The sequence below is a fragment of the Eptatretus burgeri genome, chromosome 14 (assembly GCF_056783735.1).
Source record: "Eptatretus burgeri isolate ZD-2024b chromosome 14, Ebu_testis_v1, whole genome shotgun sequence".
Lineage (NCBI taxonomy): Eukaryota > Metazoa > Chordata > Myxini > Myxiniformes > Myxinidae > Eptatretus > Eptatretus burgeri.
The window spans coordinates 55,539,480-55,563,815 of record NC_140974.1 but is presented as its reverse complement, the minus strand read 5'-3'; the positions used below and the strand labels follow the sequence as shown (position 1 = coordinate 55,563,815).

Below are 24,336 nucleotides of genomic sequence, written 5' to 3'. Positions count from 1 at the left end.
TGAAGAGTTATCAATGGGTTCAGCTTCAGGGTTATCGATAGATGTAAATATGTGTGTGACATAATCTAATATCACCCTCAAAAGAGTTTTGTTTTCAACTTGGTGGTGAAATATTCCCCCAAAAATACTGCGAATGAAGGTTAACATTTTTTGATGGCAAATAAGCAAGGCTAGGTAAAGATACTACAGTACTTGTAAAAGAGTGTACAAAATAAATTCAGAGATGATAGTTTGCTCAACGCAATAACTCACGAGTTCTTCTGATAACTTTTTCAAACATTTGAACTCTCTCGACGAAGCGTTGTTGAACTCAGGTATGAAATCCATGTTAATGGTCAGGTTTATCGTGGCTGCAACTACACAAACAGGACAAGGCACGGGGTTGAATCTATTGTGGGAATGGTTTCCTAAATGACAAAGGACAATGAGCGGGTGAAAACAAGGGATGTAAAGGAGTGTTGGCAGAAGCATCAATTGAGTTTAAGATTGAGAAGGCCAAAAGCAATTAAGAATCTGGACACATGTAAGATGACATATTGCAGAACAACCTTTGTTAGAGACAAACCTCTTAAACTCACCTTCAAGCTTGTATGTTGAGGGGAAAGTTGAAGTCACTGAAGCTTCAGTTGGAGTTTGAAGAACTGAGGTGAGACAAACAAATAAATAAATAAAAAAGTGAAATGGAGAGAAAGAAGATCTGTTAAGAGAGGCCTACACTTGTATGTCAATGGATCTTAACTAAAACTTGATAGGACGTAAATTTCCGTGGGAAATAAGGTGTGGTTGACATTTCGAGCAAGAGCCTTTCCTCAGGGAGAACGTTTTAAATGTCAGTCAATTTCCCATGGCAGTTCATTTTCTGTAATCAACGTTTAGTTGAAAAAAATCTATTGTTCATCTCGTCCACAGACAAAGACAGACATGAGCCCTCACAGAGATGAGTATCCCGTGGTATAAAGATATATCTGTTTGTTCATATGACACGTTAAAGCCAAATTGTGATCCAATGAAGATTGGAAATTGTGTTGATGTTTTTTTTCCCCAGTTTTTCCAGGGATTCCTCAAGTTGCCATATACAAACTTCAAGAACACCTCCACCAAGTAACCAACCACACCTACAAACACATCACCAACCCAAATGATGATTACGATGATGATTACGATGTGATTTCTCGTGTGGTTTTTAACGTTTGTGCCGTTCAGACGTGTTGAGATGGCAAAACAACAATCACTATATTTCAACAACAATTATTTGTTTTTGGCATTTATTTATTGGTAGGTGGTGAGGGGAGGAGAGGAGGTGTGATGGTGTGAATTTCCCTTTTAAAAATGGAAAATTAACTCTTTTCCTGTATTATATGAACCCTTTCAAAGGAAATTGCACAGTGGCCTGCAAAAGTATTCACCCCCGCCAAGGTTTTCACATTTTGATGCCACCTGAGCTTATTTCATGATGCTTTCAAATCCAACTTAACATATAGTCTTCGCAAGGTGCTCCAACTTGAAAAAGCTAAAAAAAATTCAAATAAAATGTGAATTAGTTTGATCTCTTCAGTTATGAATAAAAAAGTTCATTTGGAAAAATTGTTTCTCCCAAATTCATAATTCATCTAAATGTGGCATTATTGATAGGGGGTGAATACTCTTGCAGGCCACTGTATGTTTATAACATGGAAAATAACTTTTGATTTTACGCAGATGTGTCAGTATTTCTTTGGTGGGAGGAGTTGATGAGATCAAAGTGTCCCATCGGAATAGGGAGAAAAAAAAAACATGCAAAGTTAATTTCACGTTATTCTCATTTTTATTCATGATTTTTAATGTTGGGTTTTGCAACGTTGGATTGTCATAATTTTGTAACGTTTTTATCCATGTCAGACAAAAATGTCCCCTCAAATTGCTCGGTTTCTCAATTTCATTAATGTTTTCAATTTTTTATGCTGTGATTAAGAAAACAAACAACTCAGGTTTTAACATTATTCCTGACTCCCAACTAGACTGACCCCATTTTCACAAACATGGCCTTCTCTTTGTCGACAAGATTATCCTGCATTTTTTGGAAGTTGATTCTTTACTTTTTATGCAATCGATTTAAAACGTGCACAGATTTGGTGGAAATTTATACCTCCTCCACTTCTTGCATCCACCGATGCAAACACCACTCCATACCCCCTCCCCAAGGAGTGGAGGGGATTATCTGCTTTTCCAACTGTATCAACTGTTCAAACCCACATCGCAGAGTTGGTGACTCGAGGCGCAAAATTTTGCGGCTTGACTTGGACTTGACGAAATTGACTTGAGACTCAGACTTGGGACTTTGTGTCTGGGGAATTGGGACCTGCTTGCAACTTACTTGCGACTTGAGTTTATAATGACTTGACAATGTTCAGAAACTCATCGTTGAAGAAACATTGAATTAAAACGGGGTTTAAAAGAAATGGTAAATGATTTTCAGTCAGGGCCATGCGCAGTTCCATCAATGACGACATATACTGCGTACATGTGTACAGCACACCAGCGCTCACAGGCCACAGCCATCGGCTTGCATACCATTCACTACTAAGGTTAAAGGGAGTGTTCACTCTCCAGACAGCACTCCACATCTAAGCGGCAAGCACCAGTCTTACCAACGTGACTACGTGGGAAACAACTTTGTTCAAACCATGAACATTCGTGCCGAGAGAAATTTGACCCCTGATCAGTAACCCCCCCCCCCACCCCCCGCATGCCCTGACCCGATAAAATGATTTTGTGATGATTTAAATATTTCAGTTGACTTGGATTATTTCATCTTCGTCAATAATTGTAAATTATATCACGACTTATCTTTTAAAAAACATGTTATCTTAAAAGACAACAACTGAAGTTGTATGTTTTATGTGTCATTTTCCCCAGTGTCCCATCTCCTTTCTGATTCCCCACCTTCCTTAGGGCCCTGTCACACCTTGACGTTTTAGCCAGCGTATGGCAACATATCAAAATGTATGTAAAACGCTGGCGTACGCTGAACTATTGATGTTTTTTTTTTAGTTTTGGGCATATTCATAATGAGTTGGACGTATGCATAACGTATTCGTAACGTACTGGTACACAGAACGTTTAGATAACTTATAGATAACTTATACCAACGCATGCTTAGCGTATTGTCGGCGTTCACAACCTATGCCCAACGATAGTCTAACTTATGCATAGCACGGCAGCGTATCGCCGACGATCACATGGCGTAGCCTATTAATAGGCTGCCGCTCAACAATATAAATCATAACCGCACTAGAAATCGAAGTGTCAACATCACCGTCATGCCGGAAAAAAAAAAAAAAAACCATGGAGTCTGGAACACTGACGGGTTCCTCCTGTGAAGCCCATTTTTAAATACCAATTCCCCTAAACACTGCCAATACGCCATTATACGGTAGCTGTAAGTTAGAAACACGTTCAGTAAGTTATGTGGTCGTCTGGAAGACGTCAATCAAATACGTCTACATACGTCAATATGTGTGGGAGATACGTTGCACATAGGTTCAAAGCATGTTACTCATATGTTCAAAGCACGTTACTCATAGGTTAGAAATAAGTTTCAGGTACGCTAAACATTACTTCGACATGTTTCGACTTATGAGTAACTTACAAGTAACGTGTTTCGACGTGTGTCAACGATCGCATAACGTGTCTACAACTTATGGCCAGCGTATGCGGAACGTGTGGGTCATACGCTGGCATACGTCGAAAATTTTTGAGCATGCTTAAAATTTGTCGACAAGCTCGGCATACTACGACATATGCCAGCATGCTTCAGCATGCTCTTAACGTATACAAAACTTTCCCATAACGTATTCGACGTGTGCCAGTGTATTTGCCAAATTTTTCATATGTCAGCATACGCTGGCTAAAACGTCAAGGCGTGACAGGGCCTTTATTGATTAAACGTTTCATGTTAACGTACATCTGTATTCTATATACATATTTTCAAGTGTTTGTGTGTTTATTTGTGTTATTTTTTCATTTCTGAACCATAGCACCAAGAAGCCCCAAATTTTGGTTGTCGGCACTTCAGAATTCTGGGCAAGGTTTTCAGCTACCTCACATTGGTCTTGACGTCTGTTTTGAGGCCAACAAAGGCCACTATAAAGTGAATATTGGGATGAGGGTCAGGCAGTACTGCTGGCTCGCAGGCAAAAGGCCAATAACTACACAGCTTTTCAATGTCTCACTTCCAATTCTGGGTTTTGAGACGACGGCTGGTTCTCTCAGGGATCTCTGCCGACTTTCTCGAAGTTAAGTTTCCAGTCGTTATTTGTTGCGTTTTGACTTTATTTTGTTACCTACATGTTTACTGTGTGTTCTTAGTTCGGTTTTGTTTCAAAATTTGTGCTATTTTGTGAGTTTTCGTCAATCTTGTCTTATTGGGTTTCCTTGAGGCCTTCCCGTCTTGGTGCTCAATCATTTTTATTTGTATTTGCTCCTTATTATCATCAGTTCTTTTTTCTCCATTTTTCCCACTGCCCTCTTTCTACCCCTCAAAACTACACCCTCTGTTTCTTGTTTTAAAATTAAAAGCAAACAAAAAAAAACCAAAAACCCTTTCTCCCTCCATCCATACCTCTTCCCCACGTATACACGAATACTGACTCTTCTTCCTGTTTGAGCCGACCCACTTTAACCATTACCTTCACGATTTCTTTCTCCAACCTTTGATTCCATAATCTTCAAAAATCCATCAAAAAATTTTTTTTCCCCTTATCTTCTTTCTGACGATACACCTCACAAAACCAGGTGTTTCTCTACCCCTTCCTCTTCCTGTTACTTTCATCGACCCATCAGTTTCCCTCTGCGTTTACCGATCCAAATTCACCATACACCTCCACGGTTTTACTTCAACCTTTCCTTCACCTAATCTTACGCAATCCTTATCAAATTGAATAAATAAATAAATAAATAAATAAACTTAAAACTATACACCTCCCAAAACCACATGTTTCTGTTGGAATTCTTTCTACCCTCTGCATTTGCCGATCCATATTCACGGTTCACCACCCGATTTTCTTCAACCTTTCCTTTACATAATCTTATGCAATCCTTATCTAAAATAATAAAAATAAATAATAATAAAAAAATAAAAATAAAAAAGGTATCATAATGCTTAAACTTCCTCTTTCAAACGTGTGGTTCTCATTACTGTATCATAATTCAATACTTTTTTTATATTTTAACAGACTGCTCTCAATTTGACCTTTACTTCATCTCGTGTCTAAAAAGTCCAACTGCTTCAATATTTCTTCTCTCCATTCTCTTAATTCACCTTCATTGCATCCTTCACGTAATGTCCTTAGTCACATCTCCGACCTAAAAATTAAAAAAACAAGTTTGCAATCCATGTTCGTGTTCCACAAATCGTCCTTTTTTTCCAACTTCAAATTATCTGGTGCCAATTCACCACTCTTACCCTTCCCTCTCAAAGCAACCTTCACAGTCTTCCCCCTCCAAGCTACCCTCTCACCTTTCTCCCTCAACTCTCCCCACTCACCCTTCTCCCTCCAATCACCCCTCTCACTACCCCTTCTCAAAATTCTCCCCCCCTCACATCCACAAAGCTGCCTCCTTCCTCTGCCCTCTCTCCTCCATCCCATCACTCCATCTCCTTCAATCCTCAACTGCCTCTTTTATTACTCCCCACTGTACCTCAAGCCAGCACCACCGAGCCTTTTCTATTCCTCATCTGGCCCTCTTCCCGAGCACTTTTGCAATCCCCCATGCTCTTTCGATAAGTCTCCTCACCTTCCCCCCTCCTCCGTCGTCCTACTCTCCCCCTCCCCTCCCCTGCACCCAAAGCCTCCTCCCATCCTTCATCCTTAACAGTGTGGACCTCCAACATCCAGGGCCTTCGTTCAAACCTCACAGATCTTTCCATACAGGTTGCTACTGACAAACCAGACATAATCTGCTCAACAGAAACTTTCCTCCTTCAAGACGTCTCTGACGCCTTAGTATCTCTCCCTGGTTACTCCCTCCTCCGGTATGACAGACCTGAGACTCGTCCTGGTGGCTGAGTTGCTCTCTTCATCAAAGACTCCATTCCTCACTCTCCATGCACCACCCTCACTCCCCACCTCATGTATATATGTGTGTTGTAACATCCACCAAACAGTGATGACTCCATTTACATCTCGCACTCTGAAAAAATGGACCAACTGCTATCCTCTCATCCCAACTCTCTCTTCGTCATATGTGGTGACTTCAATTGTCATCAAGCCAGTTGGTTGGGTGTGGCTACCACCCTCACCTGCCATGGCACTTCAGCAAAAGACTTCTGCGACTCATTGGGACTGACACAATCTGTCAATTTCCCGACCCGGATCTCAGCCAACGCTACTCCATCTCTTTTTGATCTGATTTTGAGCAATTTCCATGAAAATATCTGTTGTTCTTCCTCCGATCCAATGGGTTCATCTGACCACATGTTTGTCACAGTAGACATCACTTTGGCTGTTATTGGAGAACCACCTCAGTGCTCTCGAGTCTGGCCTTTCACTCAGGCCAACTGGCAGGGTCTTCAAGCAGCCATCAAACTTCTAGACTGGTCTCCAATCGCAAAAGCTCACTCAGCTTCATGTAAAGCATTTAAACACAAGGTCAGGTTACTGACTCGTCTTGTGTACATATGTTCAAGTCAGTGCACCAAGACTACACAGGAACTGAGAAGTAGATTTAACATACAATTGTTTTTGTTGGGAACAAAGCCAAAAATGTCCAATGCATGAAGTTGACAAATAAAAACTTGAGTTAAACAGCTTTTCAGAACATACAGTACATTGCAATAAATCCATACTTAGGTTTTTCACAAAATATTTTTCAATTTTTTTTTTGTTAATTCGAATTTTTTTTTTCATAGTTCGATTTTTTCGGATTCCTCACAAGTCTGATTTCTCAAAATTATGCAAAATTATGAGAGTACTGCAAGTAAGTTATAAAAATTTTCAAGAAAAGAATGAAACATCCTTCAGGACCATTTGATGATGGTCTCCAAGGAGAATTCCTTAATTATTTTTTTAAAATTTGAATGTGATAAATTTCCTATTTATAGGAAAGATCAAGACAAGCCAGTCGGTAACATCGGTGGTCGCTATATAATTGCATACTAGTCATACAGTTTTTGACGGATCATGCTGAAATTTTTTGACAAAGAGGTTGATTATAGTGCGCATAAAAGCGTGGAAGCCGATTTTTGATTTTCGAAAAAAACATTTTTTTCGGATTTTAAAAAAATTTCAAAGTGGTGTCCATAGCAACGGTGCTCAAAAGCATACAACTAGATCCTGGTATGAACCTACCAGTCAAGTTTCATCAAAATTGGTTGACTCCTCTGGCCTCCAGAGCTGTCCATTACATACAAACAAACAGATGGAAAACCTGAGAATAACGGTAGTCTAGTGACCACCCAATATGATGAGCACTGCGCTGAACCTGAATACTTTTTGTACAGTGCCAGAGGGAAAGTCTTACCAGTTATTCTCAATTGAAGCATCAGCAATAACCTATACCACCGTAGCACTCACATACTGGAAAAAAAAAGGAAAGAACGATTCTTTCTCACCCATTGGTGTTGATAAACAAGCTTTTAAAGCATAAGACATTGTAGATGTTGAGAAATGTGTTGTCAGTGTCGGAGCCATTGTTGTATGGACCGTTGGCTCACAGTTGAGCATAGTAACGTTTGGGTTGTGAATTGAAGCACACGTACAGGGACTGTTCAGAGGTGAATCACAGCCGTGCAGTGAGCACACGTTTGGAGGAAATGTGTACATCGAACCGCACGAACAGTTCAACTCTTGAGGGTAAATCGTGCATTCTGTGTGAATCAGGCAGATACATGAGTTTGAGGACCATCAGGGGAAAACAACCAAAGTCATAATCTTAAAAAAAAAACCAAAATCCTTCCTAAAGAAATATGACCTCTAAACAACGGTCATAATCAGATGAATATGTAGTGCAGTCATTCTGTGGGTAAAATCTTTAAAATGCATCTCACCTGTCATTACTTCTGCTGATAAAAAGATGATCGTCTTGTTTGCTATGGAAATGGGAAATTGAGTTTGTAATTCACTTGTTATGTCATCCTGTGTGAGTGAGAGGTCGTCACTTATCAAATCAAATTCTAAGTTGAAAAAGAACATGGAGTCCGTATCTACAAAACAAAAGAATAATTGAATTGTTAGGACATTTGAGTCTCGAGATATAAATGAATAACAAAGAAGAAAAATGTGCTTTGTGTTTAGCAAAGATGTTGGTGAAGTGAATTGCATTCTTGCTGACCTGGATGTTGAGAGATTGAGGAAAGTGTTGACGTGTGTGTTAGTAGTGACTACAAAAATGTTTTCCTTTCTGAAAATGCCAAATTATGGGGTGTGGGGGTCATGACAGTGTCCTTGACATTGCAAAAAAATGCAAGTAATATATATTTTCAAGAAGAGGTTGCTTTTGTTTGTTTGTTTTGTTCTTAAAAAAAAAAAAGACTTGTTTTTTATTATTGAATCAATGGTATTTGTATTCGTTTCAAACCTTATCCAAGGTTGATATACATAACAGTATTACCTGAGTTTGCCCAAACTCAACGACTCTGTCTCTCCATCCACACACATATATTATGTTGCAAGGATAAGACTCTATGAACACCTGTGCATCTGCTTGCATCTCCCTGCTCATGGTGGATGATCAGTTCGCAAGCTCATTCACTCATTCATTCTCTCTATCTATCTCAACATCTCATTCTCAATCAAATTCATTCACATGCAGTACTGTGAAAGAGTTTGGGTTATTGGTTCATGAAAAAATATTTTCACAAAAAATATAAGTGACTACTATATTCGTTATTGTTGTCTGTCTGTCTGTCTGTCTGTCTGTCTGTCTGTCTGTCTGTCTGTCTGTCTGTCTGTCTGTCTGTCTGTCTGTCTGTCCCGAGCATAGCTCCGTGGGTTTTGATCCGATCCTGATAAAATTTTGGTGGGAGGTTTATATCATGATCTGGTTGTGCTTTCCTGAGAATGGGCGTGGTGCGCCCATTATGGGTGGAGCCACACCCCAAAAACATGTGTTTTTAGGGGGTAGCCGATTTCAATTTGCATCTTCTCCTAGGGGGTTTGTCGAATCTGACGGGTTTCAGTATTTGGTTAGCCCAATGGCACCTGCATAGCCCCACGGAGCTCGATTTTTCATTTTCGTCCCAATGTCAAGGTCACAAGGTCACGAACTTAGAAAATTGCAAATTTTGACATAAAAAATTATCTTCTCCGAGGGGTTTGTCGAATCTGGCAGGGGTTTCGGTATTTGGTTAGCCCAATGGCACCTGCATAGCCCCACGGAGCTAGATTTTATTTTCATCCCAAGGTCAAGGTCACAAGGTCACGAACTTAGAAAATTGCGAATTTTGACATAAAAATCCATCTTCTCCGAGGGGTTTGTCGAATCTGGCAGGGGTTTCAGTATTTGGTTAGCCCAATGGAGCTCGATTTTTCATTTTCGTCACAAGGTCAAGGTCACGAACTTAGAAAATTGCGAATTTTGACATAAAAATCATACGACCGCCCAAACTTTGAGAGCGAGGATGACAATATTTTTTATGCACAATCTTGAGGTCATTCCCCACCTAAAGTCTTGTAACCATTTTGCTCTATCTCGAACACCTTGCCCGTGGCGCCCCCTTCAAGTTTGTTTTTACGCTGATTTCATCAAAGTATGGATAATCCGAGGAGTCTGAAATGCCATGTAGCCTATATGACGTTATATTGTTCCTGGAATGTTCCAGAGGAAGTTTAGCACCAAAGGTCATAATCCTTGACCTTTGACCTTTAAAGTTCACAAAGGTCAAATATTCAAAGTTGTGGGAATCAAACCGGGTTTTCGACCTTCTTCGACGAACTAACACCAATAAGCTATAGCACGTATCCTGTTTCCTTATTTTAATGTCCACAACATTGTTTTGTAACCTTTAAAGGTTATGCAAAGGTCAAATTTTTTAAGTTGTTGAACGAAACCGGGTTTTCGACATTTTGCAACTAATAACCTGTCACTCGTACCACATCATGTTGATCATTTTTATAACTTGGTCAAACATTATCACATTGTCTCATCCTTGACTTCTGAAACAATCTACATCGTCAAATACCGCTCGTGAACCATCGTTGTCTTCAGACTTGTTTTCTCTTTTGTTGTGCTATTCCCCATTAAAGATTTGTGGGAAGTTTGAAGTGTACAATACCAGTAGATAATGATTCAAATTTCTGTGAAAGTCAATTTCATATGACGTTTACCTTCAAGTATCTACACTAATGAATGTCAGACTGTGTGTGTGTGTGTGTGTGTGTGTGTGTGTGTGTGTGTGTGTGTGTGTGTGTGTGTGTGTGTGTGTGTGTGTGTGTGTGTGTGTGTGTGTGTATATGCGTACATGCATGCATGTGTGTCAGTGTGTGTGTCAGGGTGTCTCCTCCATAACTCCAAAACTATGAAACCTATCAGCCTCAAACTTTGCATACATACTAAGAAAACTCGAAAGAAGTGCACGACTGAAAATTGGGTGTTTGTGTTAATTAAAACGCCCCTTTTGAAGATAATTAACGGCCTTATTTAATTATATCCTTCAGCAGGTGCATCCTCGGTCATTGCTCTCAATGGAGTCTTAAGGTGTATCCTCGGTGCCTGCTCAACCATGCCTTGACTTGGAACAGGCTGCAACAATTTCTTAACGATAATGTTTTTATTTTCACTTTCCTTACTCATTTTATCCAATGCCTGTTTCTCATAGCTATGAATCACCAGGTACATTGCAATGCTTCTAAACGTACGGAGACGTCAACGTTTGTTGCTTTATTTCATTTCCTCACATACGATAATCGTGAGAATCTTTTAAACTAAGGAGAATTCCAAAATTTAAGCTCCAGAAGTCGAACTTACAAGCAGTTCTCTCTCCTAGAAAAGTGTTCATTTGTCCAATTTGGACACACTTGACATTTTGGGTGTCTCCAGGAGGTGTATGGTAAATATAACGGTTCGGTGATTGCTAATCGTGTGCCAAGCGAGCCGTTTCTTATCAACCGTTTCGTTGGAGTGCTTAAGCAACTCGGTGAGCACTCTACAATATTTGCACTGTCACTGATTACTGTACATCAATCAACTTGAACAAAGTTCAGGGGTCACTCGCCTGCATTGGCCACGTGTTGTTCTGCGATGCAGCATGTGGTGGCTGGCTCGCTGAAAATGTGAAAATTAATTTTCAATGACGTTTCCCCCTTTTTGTACATTCTTCCATTATACAACCTGTCACTTTGGCATTGATGCAAAAATGCAATTTTTTTTAACATTTTGCCTTTAAAATTTTTCTTCAAATATTTTGTGGAGTGCTTGATGAAGGCACTTGGTGCGTGTTCTTCAAGTTTCAATGGTAATACCATGGTGCTATACCAGAGGTAAGAAGGCAAAATAAATTATTTGATCACAATGAGTAAAAAAAAAATTCAATTTTGAAATAATGAACCGCCACACCACGGCAGGAAAGCCAAGAGGAACGCAAGCTCGCTCTGTGTAGCCTGGATTTGAATCGCGACCCAGCTATAAACTGTCATCCCGGTGTTACACAGGCAGGGTGATTAATCAATGTGTGTGTTGTCTCTCGGATGGATGATTAACTGGACGTCACATCTGCCAGAATCCCTCACCCCTCTCCCTCCCAACTCTACCCCCTCCCTCCCACTTTCTGACACTGATCCCTTTCTCTGATCTCTTTTTCTCTCTCTTTTTCTCTGATCTCTTTTTCTCTGATCTCTTTTTCTCTGATCTCTTTTTCTCTGATCTCTTTTTCTCTGATCTCTTTTTCTCTCTCTTTTTCCCTCTCTTTTTCTCTCTCTTTTTCTCTCTCTCTCTCTCTCTCTCTCTCTCTCTCTCTCTCTCTCTCTCTCTCTCTCTCTCTCTCTCTCTCTCTCTCTCTCTCTCTCTCTCTCTCTCTCTCTCTCTCTCTCTCTCTCACCCCTCCCCCCTTTTCTCTTCTCTCTCCACCCCTCTATCTCTCTCTTCCAACCACCCCCCCAGCCCCACACCCGTCCATCTCTGTTGAGGGGACTTGTGTGTATAAATCAGATTCGGATGTATACATGCAGGCCTTTGACAGGTAGATAGCATGGGTTTTAAATGCTCCCGCCCAGGTCCAATGTGTGTGTGTGTGTGTGTGTGTGTGTGTGTGTGTGTGTGTGTGTGTGTGTGTGTGTGTGTGTGTGTGTGTGTGTGTGTGTGTGTGTGTGTGTGTGTGTGTGCAATTTGCTGTTGTTGCCTGCTATCTGCACATGTTGTGGGTGGGCTTCACAAGATGAAATGGAGCCCTACCAGCTCTCAGAGTATCCACCTTCGTGTGTGTGTGTGTGTGTGTGTGTGTGTGTGTGTGTGTGTGTGTGTGTGTGTGTGTGTGTGTGTGTGTGTGTGTGTGTGTGTGTGTGTGTGTGTGTGTGTGTCGTTGATTGGTATCTACATATTATATGTGGGTTTCAGAATGTGGAATGAAGTCCTCCAAAGGTGGGCTCAAAGTATCCACCTTCATTTCAGTAAGGGGTCACGATTCATGGATCAAGCTGTGAAGTTTTATGTTCTCAAAGTTTTGTGCCGAGTGCTCTCTTCAGGATCGTCACCGAGACCAAGCAGCTTCCAACTGTACTTTCTTTGTCGTAATATTCCCAGGGATGGTTTTTAATATCTCTTTGAGGTTGTTTGTTATCATTGCTGTCACTCCAACTATCACTGGTACAACTTTGGCATTCTTCAGCTTCCAGGATGTTTTCACTTCATTGTTGAGGTCCTGGTATTTGGTCATTTTCTTGATTTCTGCATCGATTAGACCAAAATCACTGGTATTAATACCTCAAAATAGTAATGCCTTCTTCTCTTTCTTATACCAAAGTATGACATCTGGTTGCAATGCTTCGTTTTCGATGTTCATGCTTGATTGGATCATAAGGTCGTACGTGAGTAGGAGGTACTTCCATGTTTGCCTTGATTGCTTTTAGTTCATGTTCCCACAAATTTTCTGGAACTGTGATATCAAAGTTTTTTCAGATGTGCCAGTGGATTACTTTACAAACTCTGCTGTGTTATGTGTACAGCTGTTCTGACATGAGGTCATCTTATTTTTGGTGTTCAGTCTTTTTGCATAACATATCATTCTCATTTCTAATGCCACCTCCACCCCTCACCTCTCTCTCTCTCTTTTTCTTCCTCCTCCCCTCTCTCTCTCTCTTTCTCTCAACCCCTCCTCGCACCCCTTCCTCCCGCAGTGTATCGCAACATTTGGTGAGGCATCGCTCTCCCCACTTCCCCCCCTTCCCAGCTTACCCTCCCTCTCCCTCCATTCCCGCGTCTCCTCTCCTCTCCCTCTGTCCCCTCCTCTCCCATGCCTCCTCTCTCTCTCCCCTCCCCATCCCTATCTCCTTTCTCCTCCCTCTCCCTCTCATCCCTTCCACTCCCTCTCCTCCCTCCTCTCTCTTCTCCCCCTTAATATCCCTGTCAGCGAAGTGACAGGTGGTATTTGCTCGGATAAAATAAATTGGGTAATTTAAAAAGTTTTACTTTTGATATATTATCATGTGCTAGTAAAATGTACTTATCACATAGAAAATACTGGATATGGAGGAAACAGTTTGTGGATTTTTGTGCAGTGAATAATAATAAATGATTGAAATAATCAACACCAGTTTCATGAATTTGAATTACAAGAAACCACAATAAAAGTTGCAAATTGGTGAAGATGTGAAATTTGTTTTCATCAGCTTGTTCCCTTGCTTTAGAGTAAATGAGTGGTTTCAGAATGGCACCAAAGAAGAACCTTTCCACAGAACAACGTGTGAAGATCCAAACTCTTCGAGAAGTGCACACAATGAAAATAATAGCAGAAAAGCTGAAGATCTCTGACAATGGTGTGAGGCAGAGATGTTAACAAGACAGCTGAGCCAAATCTGTCAATGAGGGAAAGTCTCAAGTGACGTCTCAAGTCCGGTTCTGGGTTTGGAGCGTGGGCAGGTCTCCTTCAGGGCTCTCTGCTGACGATCTCAAAGTTAAGTTTACGGTCGTTATCTGTCCCATTTTAACTGTTTATTTTCTCACGTACATGTCACTGTGTGTTCCTAGTTTGGTTTTGTTTCAAAAATCATGCTATTTTGTGAGTTTTCGTCGACCTTGTCTTACCGGGTGCTTGAGGCTGACCCATCGGTCCCCTCAGTGTACGATCGTGTTTATTTGCATTTTCTCCCCATTACCTTCAATTTATATCTTCCCCACTTTTCCAACGTTCCCCATCCCTCCCAACCAAACACCATTTCTTGTCTTAAATCCCAAAAAATAAAAAAACGAGAGTAATTTGACTGCGCGCAGTCGACGGGTATGCCTCCGCTCTCCCACACAAACACTTGAGTATTGACATATTTGACCCTTGACCTTTATCATATCTGGCCCAAAATGTAATCAGTTAATTGCCCTGTCTAACTTTACCGTTGTACCAAGTTTGATGAAATTCTGTCCAATATTTGAGTTAGGGCATAAACAGTAAAATTTCAGAGTTTGACCTTGACCTTTGACCCTTGACCTTTATCACATATGGCCCAAAATCTAATCACTTAATTCACCTGTCTTACTTTAGATTTGTACAAAGTTTAATGAAATTCTGTCTCTTATTTCTTGAGTTAGGGCATAAACAGTGAAATTTCAGAGTTTGACGTTGACCTTTACCACATCTGGCCCAAAATCTAATCACTTAATTGACCTGTCTTACTTTACCTTTTTACCAAGTTTGATGAAATTCTACAATTTGCTTCTTGAGTTATCGCGTAAACGAAAATCCGGACGGACGGACGAACGGACAACCCGGAAACATAACCCCTCCGGCACCCTTGGTGCAGAGGCATAAAAACTACCTTCATCCTTGCACACTCACAAGTCTCGATCCTTCTTCTTCTTCTTCTTCTTCTTCTTCTTCTGCTTCTTCCTCTCTTCTTCCTCTTCTTCTTCCTCCTGCCGGCACACTATCTTTATTCTACTGAGCTGACCCTCTCTCGCCATTACCTTCACGATTTCTTCCGATCTACAACCTCCCATTCCAGAATCTTACCTGTTCTTCAAAAATATATCAAAAAATAATAATCTTCCTTGTTTCCTTTATATCTCTACACCTCCTGTAACCACATGTCTCTCTCTACTCTTCCTGGTACTTTTCATCGACCCAGCAGCTTCACACTACGTTTACCGTTCCAAATTCACCACACACTTCCACGAGTTTACTTCAACCTTCCTTTTTCCAAATGTTACACAATCCTTATTTAAAATATATAATTTCACTTTTGACAATACACCTCCCATAGCCAAGTGCTTCTCCCATAACCACGTGATCTGTTTACACCCCCTGCGTTTACCGATCCAATTTCGCCATTCACCTCACGATTTTTTTCTACAACACTTCCATGACCTAATCTGATGAAAACTGTCTCAAACAATAATAATAATAAAAATAATAATAATAATAAAAATGATCTCTTATAATGCTTCATCTTCTTCTTTCACACATGTGGTACTCTTTACTGTATCATAATGCACTACTCTTCTACTATTGAAACAGACTGCTCTCAATTCAACCTTTCCTTCATACCTTGCCTAAAAAAATCCAACTGTTACAGCGTTTCTTCTCTCCATTCTCTGAATTCGCCTTTATTGCATCCATCAAGAATTGTGTTTAATCGCATCTCTGACCTAAAACTTTTTAAAACCCCAGTTTGCTATGAATGTTCGCTTTCCATCAACCATTCTTTTTTCCAATTTCAGTGCCAACTCACCCCTCTCACCCCTCACTCTCAAAGCAACCATCACATTCTTCTCCCTCCAAGCCTCCCCCTCTCACCTCTCTCAAAAACTCCCCCTTCACCATTCTCCCTCAACTCTCCCCACTCACCCTTCTCCCACCATTCACCCCCCTCACTCACCCTTCTCAAAGTTTCCACCTTACCTCTCATCCACAAAGCTGCCTCCTTCCACTGCACTCTCAACTCCATCTCTTGATTCCACCTCCTCAAATGCCTTCTGCCCCTTCTCTTGTTTCCCCTCTCCCCCAGCACCACAGAGCCTTTTCTCCTCCTCATCCGGCCCCCTCCCCTAGCTATTCTGCAATCCTCCACACTCTTTCAACAACCCTCCTTACCTTCCCCCCTCATCCCTTGTCCTATCCTCCCCCTCCCCTCCCACCCCCTGCACCCAAAGCCTCCTCCCCTCTCACTTCATTAACAGTGTGGACCTCAAATATCCGGGGCCTTCGCTCAAACCTTTCAGATCTTTCCATACAGGTTGCCACTGACAAACCAGACATAATCTGCCTAACAGAAACTTTCCTCCCACAAGACGTGTCTGACTCCCAAGTATCTCTCCCTTGTTACTCCCTCCTCCGGTATGACAGACCTGAGCCTCGTCCTGGTGGAGGAGTTGCTCTCTTCATCAAAGACTCTATTCCTCACTCTCCATGCACTGCCCTCACTCCCCCACACCCCCAGGAATACCTCTGGCTATGGCTTCCCCTCCACTCCCACCTCATGTTTATATGTGTACTGTACTGTCCACCAAACAGTGATGACTCCATCTACACCTCACTATCCGAAAACATGGACCAACTTCTATCTTCTCATCCAAACTCTCTCTTGCTCATATGTGGCGACTTCAATTGTCATCATGCCAGTTGGCTTGGTGTGGGTACCTCTCTCACCTGTCATGTTAGTTCAGTAAAAGCTTCCTGTGACTCATTGGGACTAACTCAATCGGTCAACTTCCCGACCCATATCTCAACCAATGGTACTCCATCTCTTCTGGATCTGAATTTGACAAAATTCCCTGACAATATCTGCTGCTCTTCCTCCGCTCCAATCGGTTATTCTGACCACGTCCTTGTCAAAGTGGACACCTCTCTGGCTATTATCAGAGAACCACCTCACCGCCGTCGAGTCTGGCATTTCACTCAAGCCGACTGGTAGGGTCTCCAAGCAGCCATCAAACTTATAGACTGGTCTCCTATCGCTACTTTCTCCCACATCAACTCATCCTGGGAATTCTTTCAAAGAAACTTGCACTCCCTCATGGACAGATTTATCCCCTCTCATCTTCAGCTGTCCGACCCTTCCTGCCGCCCTTGGTTCACTGAAGCTTGTGGGGAGGCAGATGTCCTGAAACAACTTGCCTTTGCCTCATGGAAAGAAACCCAAATGAGGGTAATCTCATTTCCTTTCATAAAGCTGGAGCAAGTGTGTATCTACCCGCAGGATAGCCAGAAAACAACATCTTTCGAAGCTCGTCTTAACTTTCAAACCTCTCTCCCTCCTCAAAATCCTTGTGGCATATAATCAAATCTGTTTCTGGTGTATGTTCCCCCTCCATCCCCTCCATTACCTCAAATGGTCGCACTGCTGATACCGCACGTGAAAAAGCTGAATGCCTAAACTCGGTATTTGAGGCTAAACCTTTTGTCCAAAACCCATCACTTTCTCTACCCAGCTTACCCAGTCACACCCAACTGTCCCTGGACTCTGTGTCATTTTCTTCTGACAAAGTGGAGAGTTTGCTGTCAAACCTCGACTCAGATTCTGCAACCAGTCCAGACGGCATCAGCTCACGTGTCCTAAAAACCTGCTCTTCTGCTCTTGCTCACCCTCTCTCTGTTCTATTCACCCTCTGATTTGCTCAAGGTCATCTGCCATCTGCTTGGAAATCAGCAAACGTTACTGCCCTGCATAAAAAGGTGCAAAAACAGATCCCTGCAACTACAGACCAATCAGCCTTCTCCCAATCATCAGCAAGGTTATGGAATCCATCATCGCTTCAGACATTAAATCCTTCCTCTTCTCCAATGGCTTCATTTCCGATCATCAATTTGGTTTCAGACCAGGTCACTCTACCCTGGATATGCTGCTTCTGCTCTCCCAACAATGGATGGAGGTCCTCAATGCCGGATATGAAATCAGAGCCATATCCCAAGACATATCACCAGTGTTGGGCACCGATAACCAAAAAGTTAACTTCGATAACGATAATCCGATAACCACAATTTTTAAGTATGATAACGATAATCCAGTAATTATAATACAAAGTTATCAGAAGTTAACGTTAATCTGATAACGATAACTACTTTTTAACAAAAATTCAAAGAACAAGGAAAAGCTTCAAAACCCATAGAAAAGGCTTATTTATGCTAAACCCAAGAATAAAATAAGTATTATGCATCTTTTTAGAGTCTATGACACTATGTGCTGGTTGCCCTTGAGGAAGACCAACTTCTCAAAGTTAGACTCAGCTGACAGGCTTGACCTCTTGGGCCTCATGATATCCTTGCCGAGAGAGAATAGCCGTTCCACGGCGGCAGAGGACGGAATTTGGGTGTTGTACTTCAGGAAGAGGTTGGTGAGCATCTCCTCCCCCATGAAGTCAGAGTCGACCATGCCTTCCTCCCCATCAATGTCCATCCAGGTGTCGACAAGTTTCTTGGCCTTCTGCTTGACACTAGTACTTGAACCAGCGGCTGTCCACCCAGCGAAGAGGTCGTCATGCATGCTGCTGTCGTCGGAGCTGGTGGTGTTGTCGCCGTTCCGGTCCCTCACGACCCTCAGTGCTCTCTCGACCTCGTCCTACATGGCGGCATTGACAGAGACCGTTAGTCTTCAGTCGAACCTGTGCAGCCAGTGGAGCCGGAACTTTGGATGGAAAGCAGCTGCCAGCTGGCAGTCCCGGTCGTTCAGGTAGTGGTTGAACCGGGTGGCGATGGCTGCTACCAGGACGTCGACCAGTGGCTTGCAGACGGCAAAGCTGTTCCTCATGTTCCTGAGCTTCGTTTCATCAGACTAATATTATCGGACTAAAAAAAATTGAGGTATCGGAAGTGAACTTGTCCGATAACGATAAATGGAAGATAACTTCCGATAAAAAAGTGAACTTCGATAATTATCTGTTATTGGATTATTGCTTTTGTGACCAACACTACATATCACGTGCTTTTGACACGGTCTGGCACCCTGCCCTACTCACCAAACTCTCTTCATATGGTATCGAAGACCATCTCCACTCATGGCTCGCAGACTTCCTCTCCTGTCGCAGTCAACGTGTGGCCCTAAATGGAGTTCTTTCATCCCCTCTTCCTGTCCAGGCTGGAGTTCCTCAAGGTAGCATTCTGGGCCCTGTTCTTTTTATGGTTTTCTTCAATGATCTCTCCGACTCTCTGGAAAATCCTCTATATATCTTTGCTGATGACTCCACCCTCTGCCGTCCCATCTGTCTTCCCTCAGACTGGCATGCAGCAGCTTCTTCGCTCACTGCAGATCTGGGTAAAATCACAAACTGGTCCAACACGTGGAACATGTCTTTCAATCCGGACAAATCTCACACTCTCACTATGTCTCTCTGAAAGGACCGTTTAGAAAACCCCCACATCCACTTTCTCAACAATCCTCTGGAAGAAGTCCTTTCTTTCAAGCTTCTGGGTCTCACTATCTGCCATGACCTTTCCTGGGAAAGCCACATTTCAAACCTCACCTCCAAAGCCAATCGCCGACTGGGAATCCTCCATCGTGCAGTCCTTCCTCGGCCCACCTGAACTCCTGACCACTTACAAAGCTGTCGTCCGCAGCCTGATGGAGTACTGCTCTCTCCTCTGGGCTGGTGCTCCTGCCTCCCACCTTTCTCGGCTTCACGCTGTGGAAACCAGGGCATTTCGGATCATTGGCATTTCCCGCAATGAGGCTGAGTCTTTGGGCCTCTCACTCTCTCACCGCAGGCTGGTCAGTGGTCTTTCTGTCTTCTACCCTCTCCTCTCCAGCCTTGCCCCCCCCTCCCCCTGCTCTCTCTGTGATATGTCCCCACCACATTTCTGCAGGGCACTCAAGGTCTGCCAACAACCTCCTTCTGGTAAAACTACCAAAATCACGAATCACTGCTCACTTTCACTTTCATTCCTCTTTTTTCCCGCCTTTGGAATAAATTCCCTCACTCTATTCAATCCCATTCTTCCCTCCAGGCATTCAAAACAGCTGTTCACCACCACCTGTCATCCCCCATCCAAATCCTCGATCTTTTCTACCCCTGATAATCCACCCAAACCCACCTCCTTCAAATTCCCTGCTTTCCTTCCTGAAAGTCCCTGTAATGTCCATCTTGTATTCCCCATGTTCCCCACCCCATCCCTCTCCCTTCCACAGATCTCCTAATGTCTCTGTTCCCAACTATTTTGTCCTTCCCACTCCCTCCCCTCTTGTCTCATGCCCCCCCCCCTTGCTGTGCATTGTGTGTTAGCTCTCATACGAGCCCCGACAAGGTATAAAAAAAAAGTCGTGTCATGTCATAATGTCATTATCATAGACCTTGGTTACGTGTAAGCAGTGGTGTAATGATAAAAACTTATGGGGGTAAACTGTACGAATGTGAGTTGAGGCTGGGAAGCAGCCAGATTAAAGGCTGAGTCGTCGAGGTGTGTCTGCAGGAGGCAAGGCCCAGGAAGCACAGAGTAAGGGGGAGGTGCAGAAGGGGGGTATCCCTCTCTCTTTCTACCTCTTCGCCTCAGTCTAAAGCTGCGTGGTCTTGGCTGTACATGGCGGCAGCATGGTGTCTCAGTTGTGGGGGATCTTATGGCCACTTCTCCAGGATCGGTTGGCTGTTGCCTTGGTGTGGGCCAGCTTGTGCAGTACTGACTGGGGTTATTCTACTACAACAACAACAACTCCACCACAAACACCAATAACACGGAAGACTGTGTGGTCCTGGCATCATGTAGGCAACAGCACAGGACTTCAACAAGATTTCTCACTGCATCACCTTGTTCTCTGTCTGACAATAAGATATAATACATTATAATACAATACATTGAATAAGTGTCGCGAATGTGGAAAATACACACACACACACACACACACACACACACACACACACACACACACACACACACACACACACACACACACACACACACACACACAACAACCTGTGAGAGATCCTCAGAGCACAGTCAATGGTAATATCTGTTGAAAAGGCTCAAAGAAGCAACAGAGTGGCGGACTGAGAGAGGTTCCAGGGATGATGCAAACTCCTCTCCCACCAGAATGGCAGCACGTCCCTGATTCTGTCAAGGAAAGATAGGTAACAGGCCAGAGCACCAGCCCAAATATGGCAATGACACTCCATGACAGGTTGTGTGGATGGAGCATAGCAGCTTGAGTAAAGTATCGCTGAGCACGAAATAAGCAGCCAAGGTGCTGGGAGGCTCTTTTAGCTATACCAGAGATATACGTTTCCCAGCTGAGGTTTGAGCTGATATCCGGTACAAGCAGGCAGATAACAGGAAGTTCCTACAAAGGTGAAGAATCCATAGACAGGGTTGGAAAATAAGGTGATCTTGAACTAGGCACAGACAACAAGTGGGTCTTTTTTGGTTGAAAGTAATGAGCCAGTCTTTTCTCCAGTTAATCACAATTTCCAGGTCTTTATTGAGAGTGGTACTGGCATGGACACAGGAAGAAAGAGACAAGGTTCCTGGGTAGGTAGTGTACAGTGTTGATTGTCATCTGCATTAATGCTTAAGTGAGAAACAATACAATCAGGCAGATCATCAGATATATAACAGATATTGGACCGAACACAGACCCCCGAGGAACACCAGTATTCGTATTATGGACAGGGGATGATTGTCCTTCATGTGTCACAGAGATTTGTCGATTTGCAAGGAAATCAGAAATTGTATCGAGCAATTTTTCAAAGATGCCATATGATTTTAGCTTATGGATGAGGTCCTTGTGCCACACTTTCTCAAAAGCCTTCGATATGTCGAGTGCAACAACCCTGGCTTCTCCACGATGATCCAAATCCTTACACAGGTTCATTGATTTGGGATAGAACATCACCAGTAGACCTTGAATGTCAAAAGCCATGCTGGACATCAGTTAGGACATTGTGGGTTTCCAGATGAGTCATGAGTTGTCGTTTCATCAGGGATTCAAACACTTTACATATAATAGGTAGAAGGCAAATAGGCTGAGAGTTAGAAGGATCAGATTTTTCACCAGTGCCTTCAAAGACAGGGTTGACAGAGCCTGCTTCCAGCTAGGTGGAAACACAGACTTTGACAGACCCAAGTGACACAATTTTAAGAGAACAGAAGACGGTTCAGGTGGACACGTATTCAAAGCAATTGCTGGGATTTCATCTGATCCAGTAGATTTTGAGATGTCAAGCCCTTGAATAATCTTAGCAACTTTTCTGGATGTGATGATTGTGGAAAGTCTGGTGTCAAGACGGGAAGGACAAACAGGCAATGGGTGTCCGTGGTCTTCAAGTGTGGAGTATGCAGCAAAATGCTCAGTGAAGAGGTTGACTTTATCAATAGAAGTAAGTACTTCAGGGCCACTGAAGAGGATAGGAATCAATGATCGATTATGGTTGAGAATGCTATCAGCAATTCTTCAAAAAATCTCTGGAACCTAGCCATTTATTTGAGATAGAACTGTTGATTTGAAGGGATTGAAGTTCCACTCAAAGAAAGCAAAGCACACAAGGAAGCCAAACTCACAGATTAAAGAGAGAATATTCAGAATACACAATGACAGAAACAAATCAGAAAAACTTGTCAGACCCTTGAAAGCATCCAGCGCTGGTCAAAGATCAAGGATGTTTCACACGAAAGACGATTAAGTGATGATCCTCATAAAAAGGCTCAATGATATCTGAAAGCATATACGAAAGGATAGACATGGGTGTCACAGACAGTGTTGTGGATCAAGACAATGATTCATTCATCGATTACGATTCGACCAGTGCCTTTGTCAGAAAAGGCAAAATAAGGCTTTACAACATTCTCAAGAAACAGAAAAACTTTATGACTGTCTTCATGACACTTGGAAATTCCAATGATGTATCAAATTATACTTATTCTGAACTTGACCAATTTGTTTGTTTTCTTTATGGTAACCAAAAAAAGCCATAGAAGGATGTAAACAAGCTCCGTTTTGATATAGAAAAGCAGAAATTGAGGACTGGCAGCACCCAACTGCTGTCCAACTCAGATGGAATTGATTTGAACCTCCTGCCACCCTGTCTGTCTGCACTGAAGATGCTTGTCCTCATGGATAACTACCAGGTGTATATCTGGAAAAATTCCCATGTCCAGCATCCTGTTATCCCAAGTCTGAATCACATGGGTGGAGAAAGGCTGAGCAGATCCTTGAATATGACTGGTGTGATGGAGATTTCATATCTCAGGTAAGGAAAACAGATTGTACATCATGTACACCATCATCAAGTTATGAACACAATTTTATTTCTGATTTTTGTCAGCTTATCTACTGATCAATACCATACTCTTAATTTTTTTTATTGTATAATTGTTTGCTTGTTGTATTCTTAGCAGTTTGAAATTATTATGTTCAAGTTCAAATTTTGTCTGCTACTAAGTATACAAGAAATGTATAATGCTGAAGTGGGAGTTTTGTTCACCATAAACAAATAAATTATACAAATATAAAATACAAGTGTCTGATATTTATCTTTGACATAGGAGCTGGTGGACATCCTTTGTGTACACTAAATTACAATCCAGGATGACAACGAAGATGACTATAATGTTGCGTCTGCCAGCTTGGCAGATGAAATCTTTAGTAAAGAAGATGAGAGCAACGAAGATGAAGAATAGACAATGTTATTGATGAAAACTTGTCTTGCATCGTAGTCTTCCAAGTGAAAGAAAACGTTTGAAGTACAGTATTTATTTTATTTTTGTTCTAAATTTGCACTCGTGTCTATCGTGCATTAATGGTATCTGTTCTATAAATTGTAATTATGAGTGTCAGCAGGTACATACATGCTACAGGGAATATTGTATTGAAGTAATGGCATTGCTTGATCCTATTGAAAGAAAATACATAATTTTAGTTATGGTTTGGAGGTTTCATTTGTTCCCTTATATAAAGTTACTACATGTTTTGTGCGATATCATTGGATGTAGGAACTCATTTCTTGTCATTTCTAAGTAATAAATTTGTTGATATTGAATGTTAACTTGCCTAAATGTGAAACATAAATGTAGAGACACTGTACGGAGAGTGTTTAGATACAAAGAAAAGAAAAGCTTAGGTGAAATGGTGTGAAAGAGTTAGAATAGGACACTTTATCTTGAATGAGATGTGCAGACGTCAAACTGACCAAGCAGGTTTCGATTACAGGAAAACCCAAACGCTGATAAGAGATATGACCAGAAGAGAAGACAGGAAAGGCCTTCTTAATTTGGTGAACAATATCAATGAGGAACAT

At 42.0% G+C, this 24,336-nt stretch overlaps 1 protein-coding gene across 8 annotated transcripts in view; it reads right to left on the bottom strand.

The window, feature by feature from the left end:
* The window catches only part of LOC147013243 (adhesion G protein-coupled receptor F5-like), a 104,264-nt gene that overhangs the window by 60,265 nt on the left and 19,663 nt on the right, over positions 1 to 24,336 (bottom strand). Inside the window, exons 4-7 of one of the 8 annotated variants that reach the window (XM_085854915.1) lie at positions 8,027 to 8,182; positions 7,592 to 7,846; positions 579 to 641; positions 253 to 407 (exon numbers count right to left, since the gene is read on the bottom strand). In XM_085854915.1, coding sequence (XP_085711041.1) covers positions 253 to 407; positions 579 to 641; positions 7,592 to 7,846; positions 8,027 to 8,182 — 629 coding nt within the window. Of the gene's footprint in view, positions 1 to 252; positions 408 to 578; positions 642 to 7,500; positions 7,538 to 7,591; positions 7,847 to 8,026; positions 8,183 to 24,336 lie in introns of those variants that run through there. The other 7 variants (XM_085854916.1, XM_085854917.1, XM_085854918.1 and 4 more) reach the window with 7 other exon arrangements.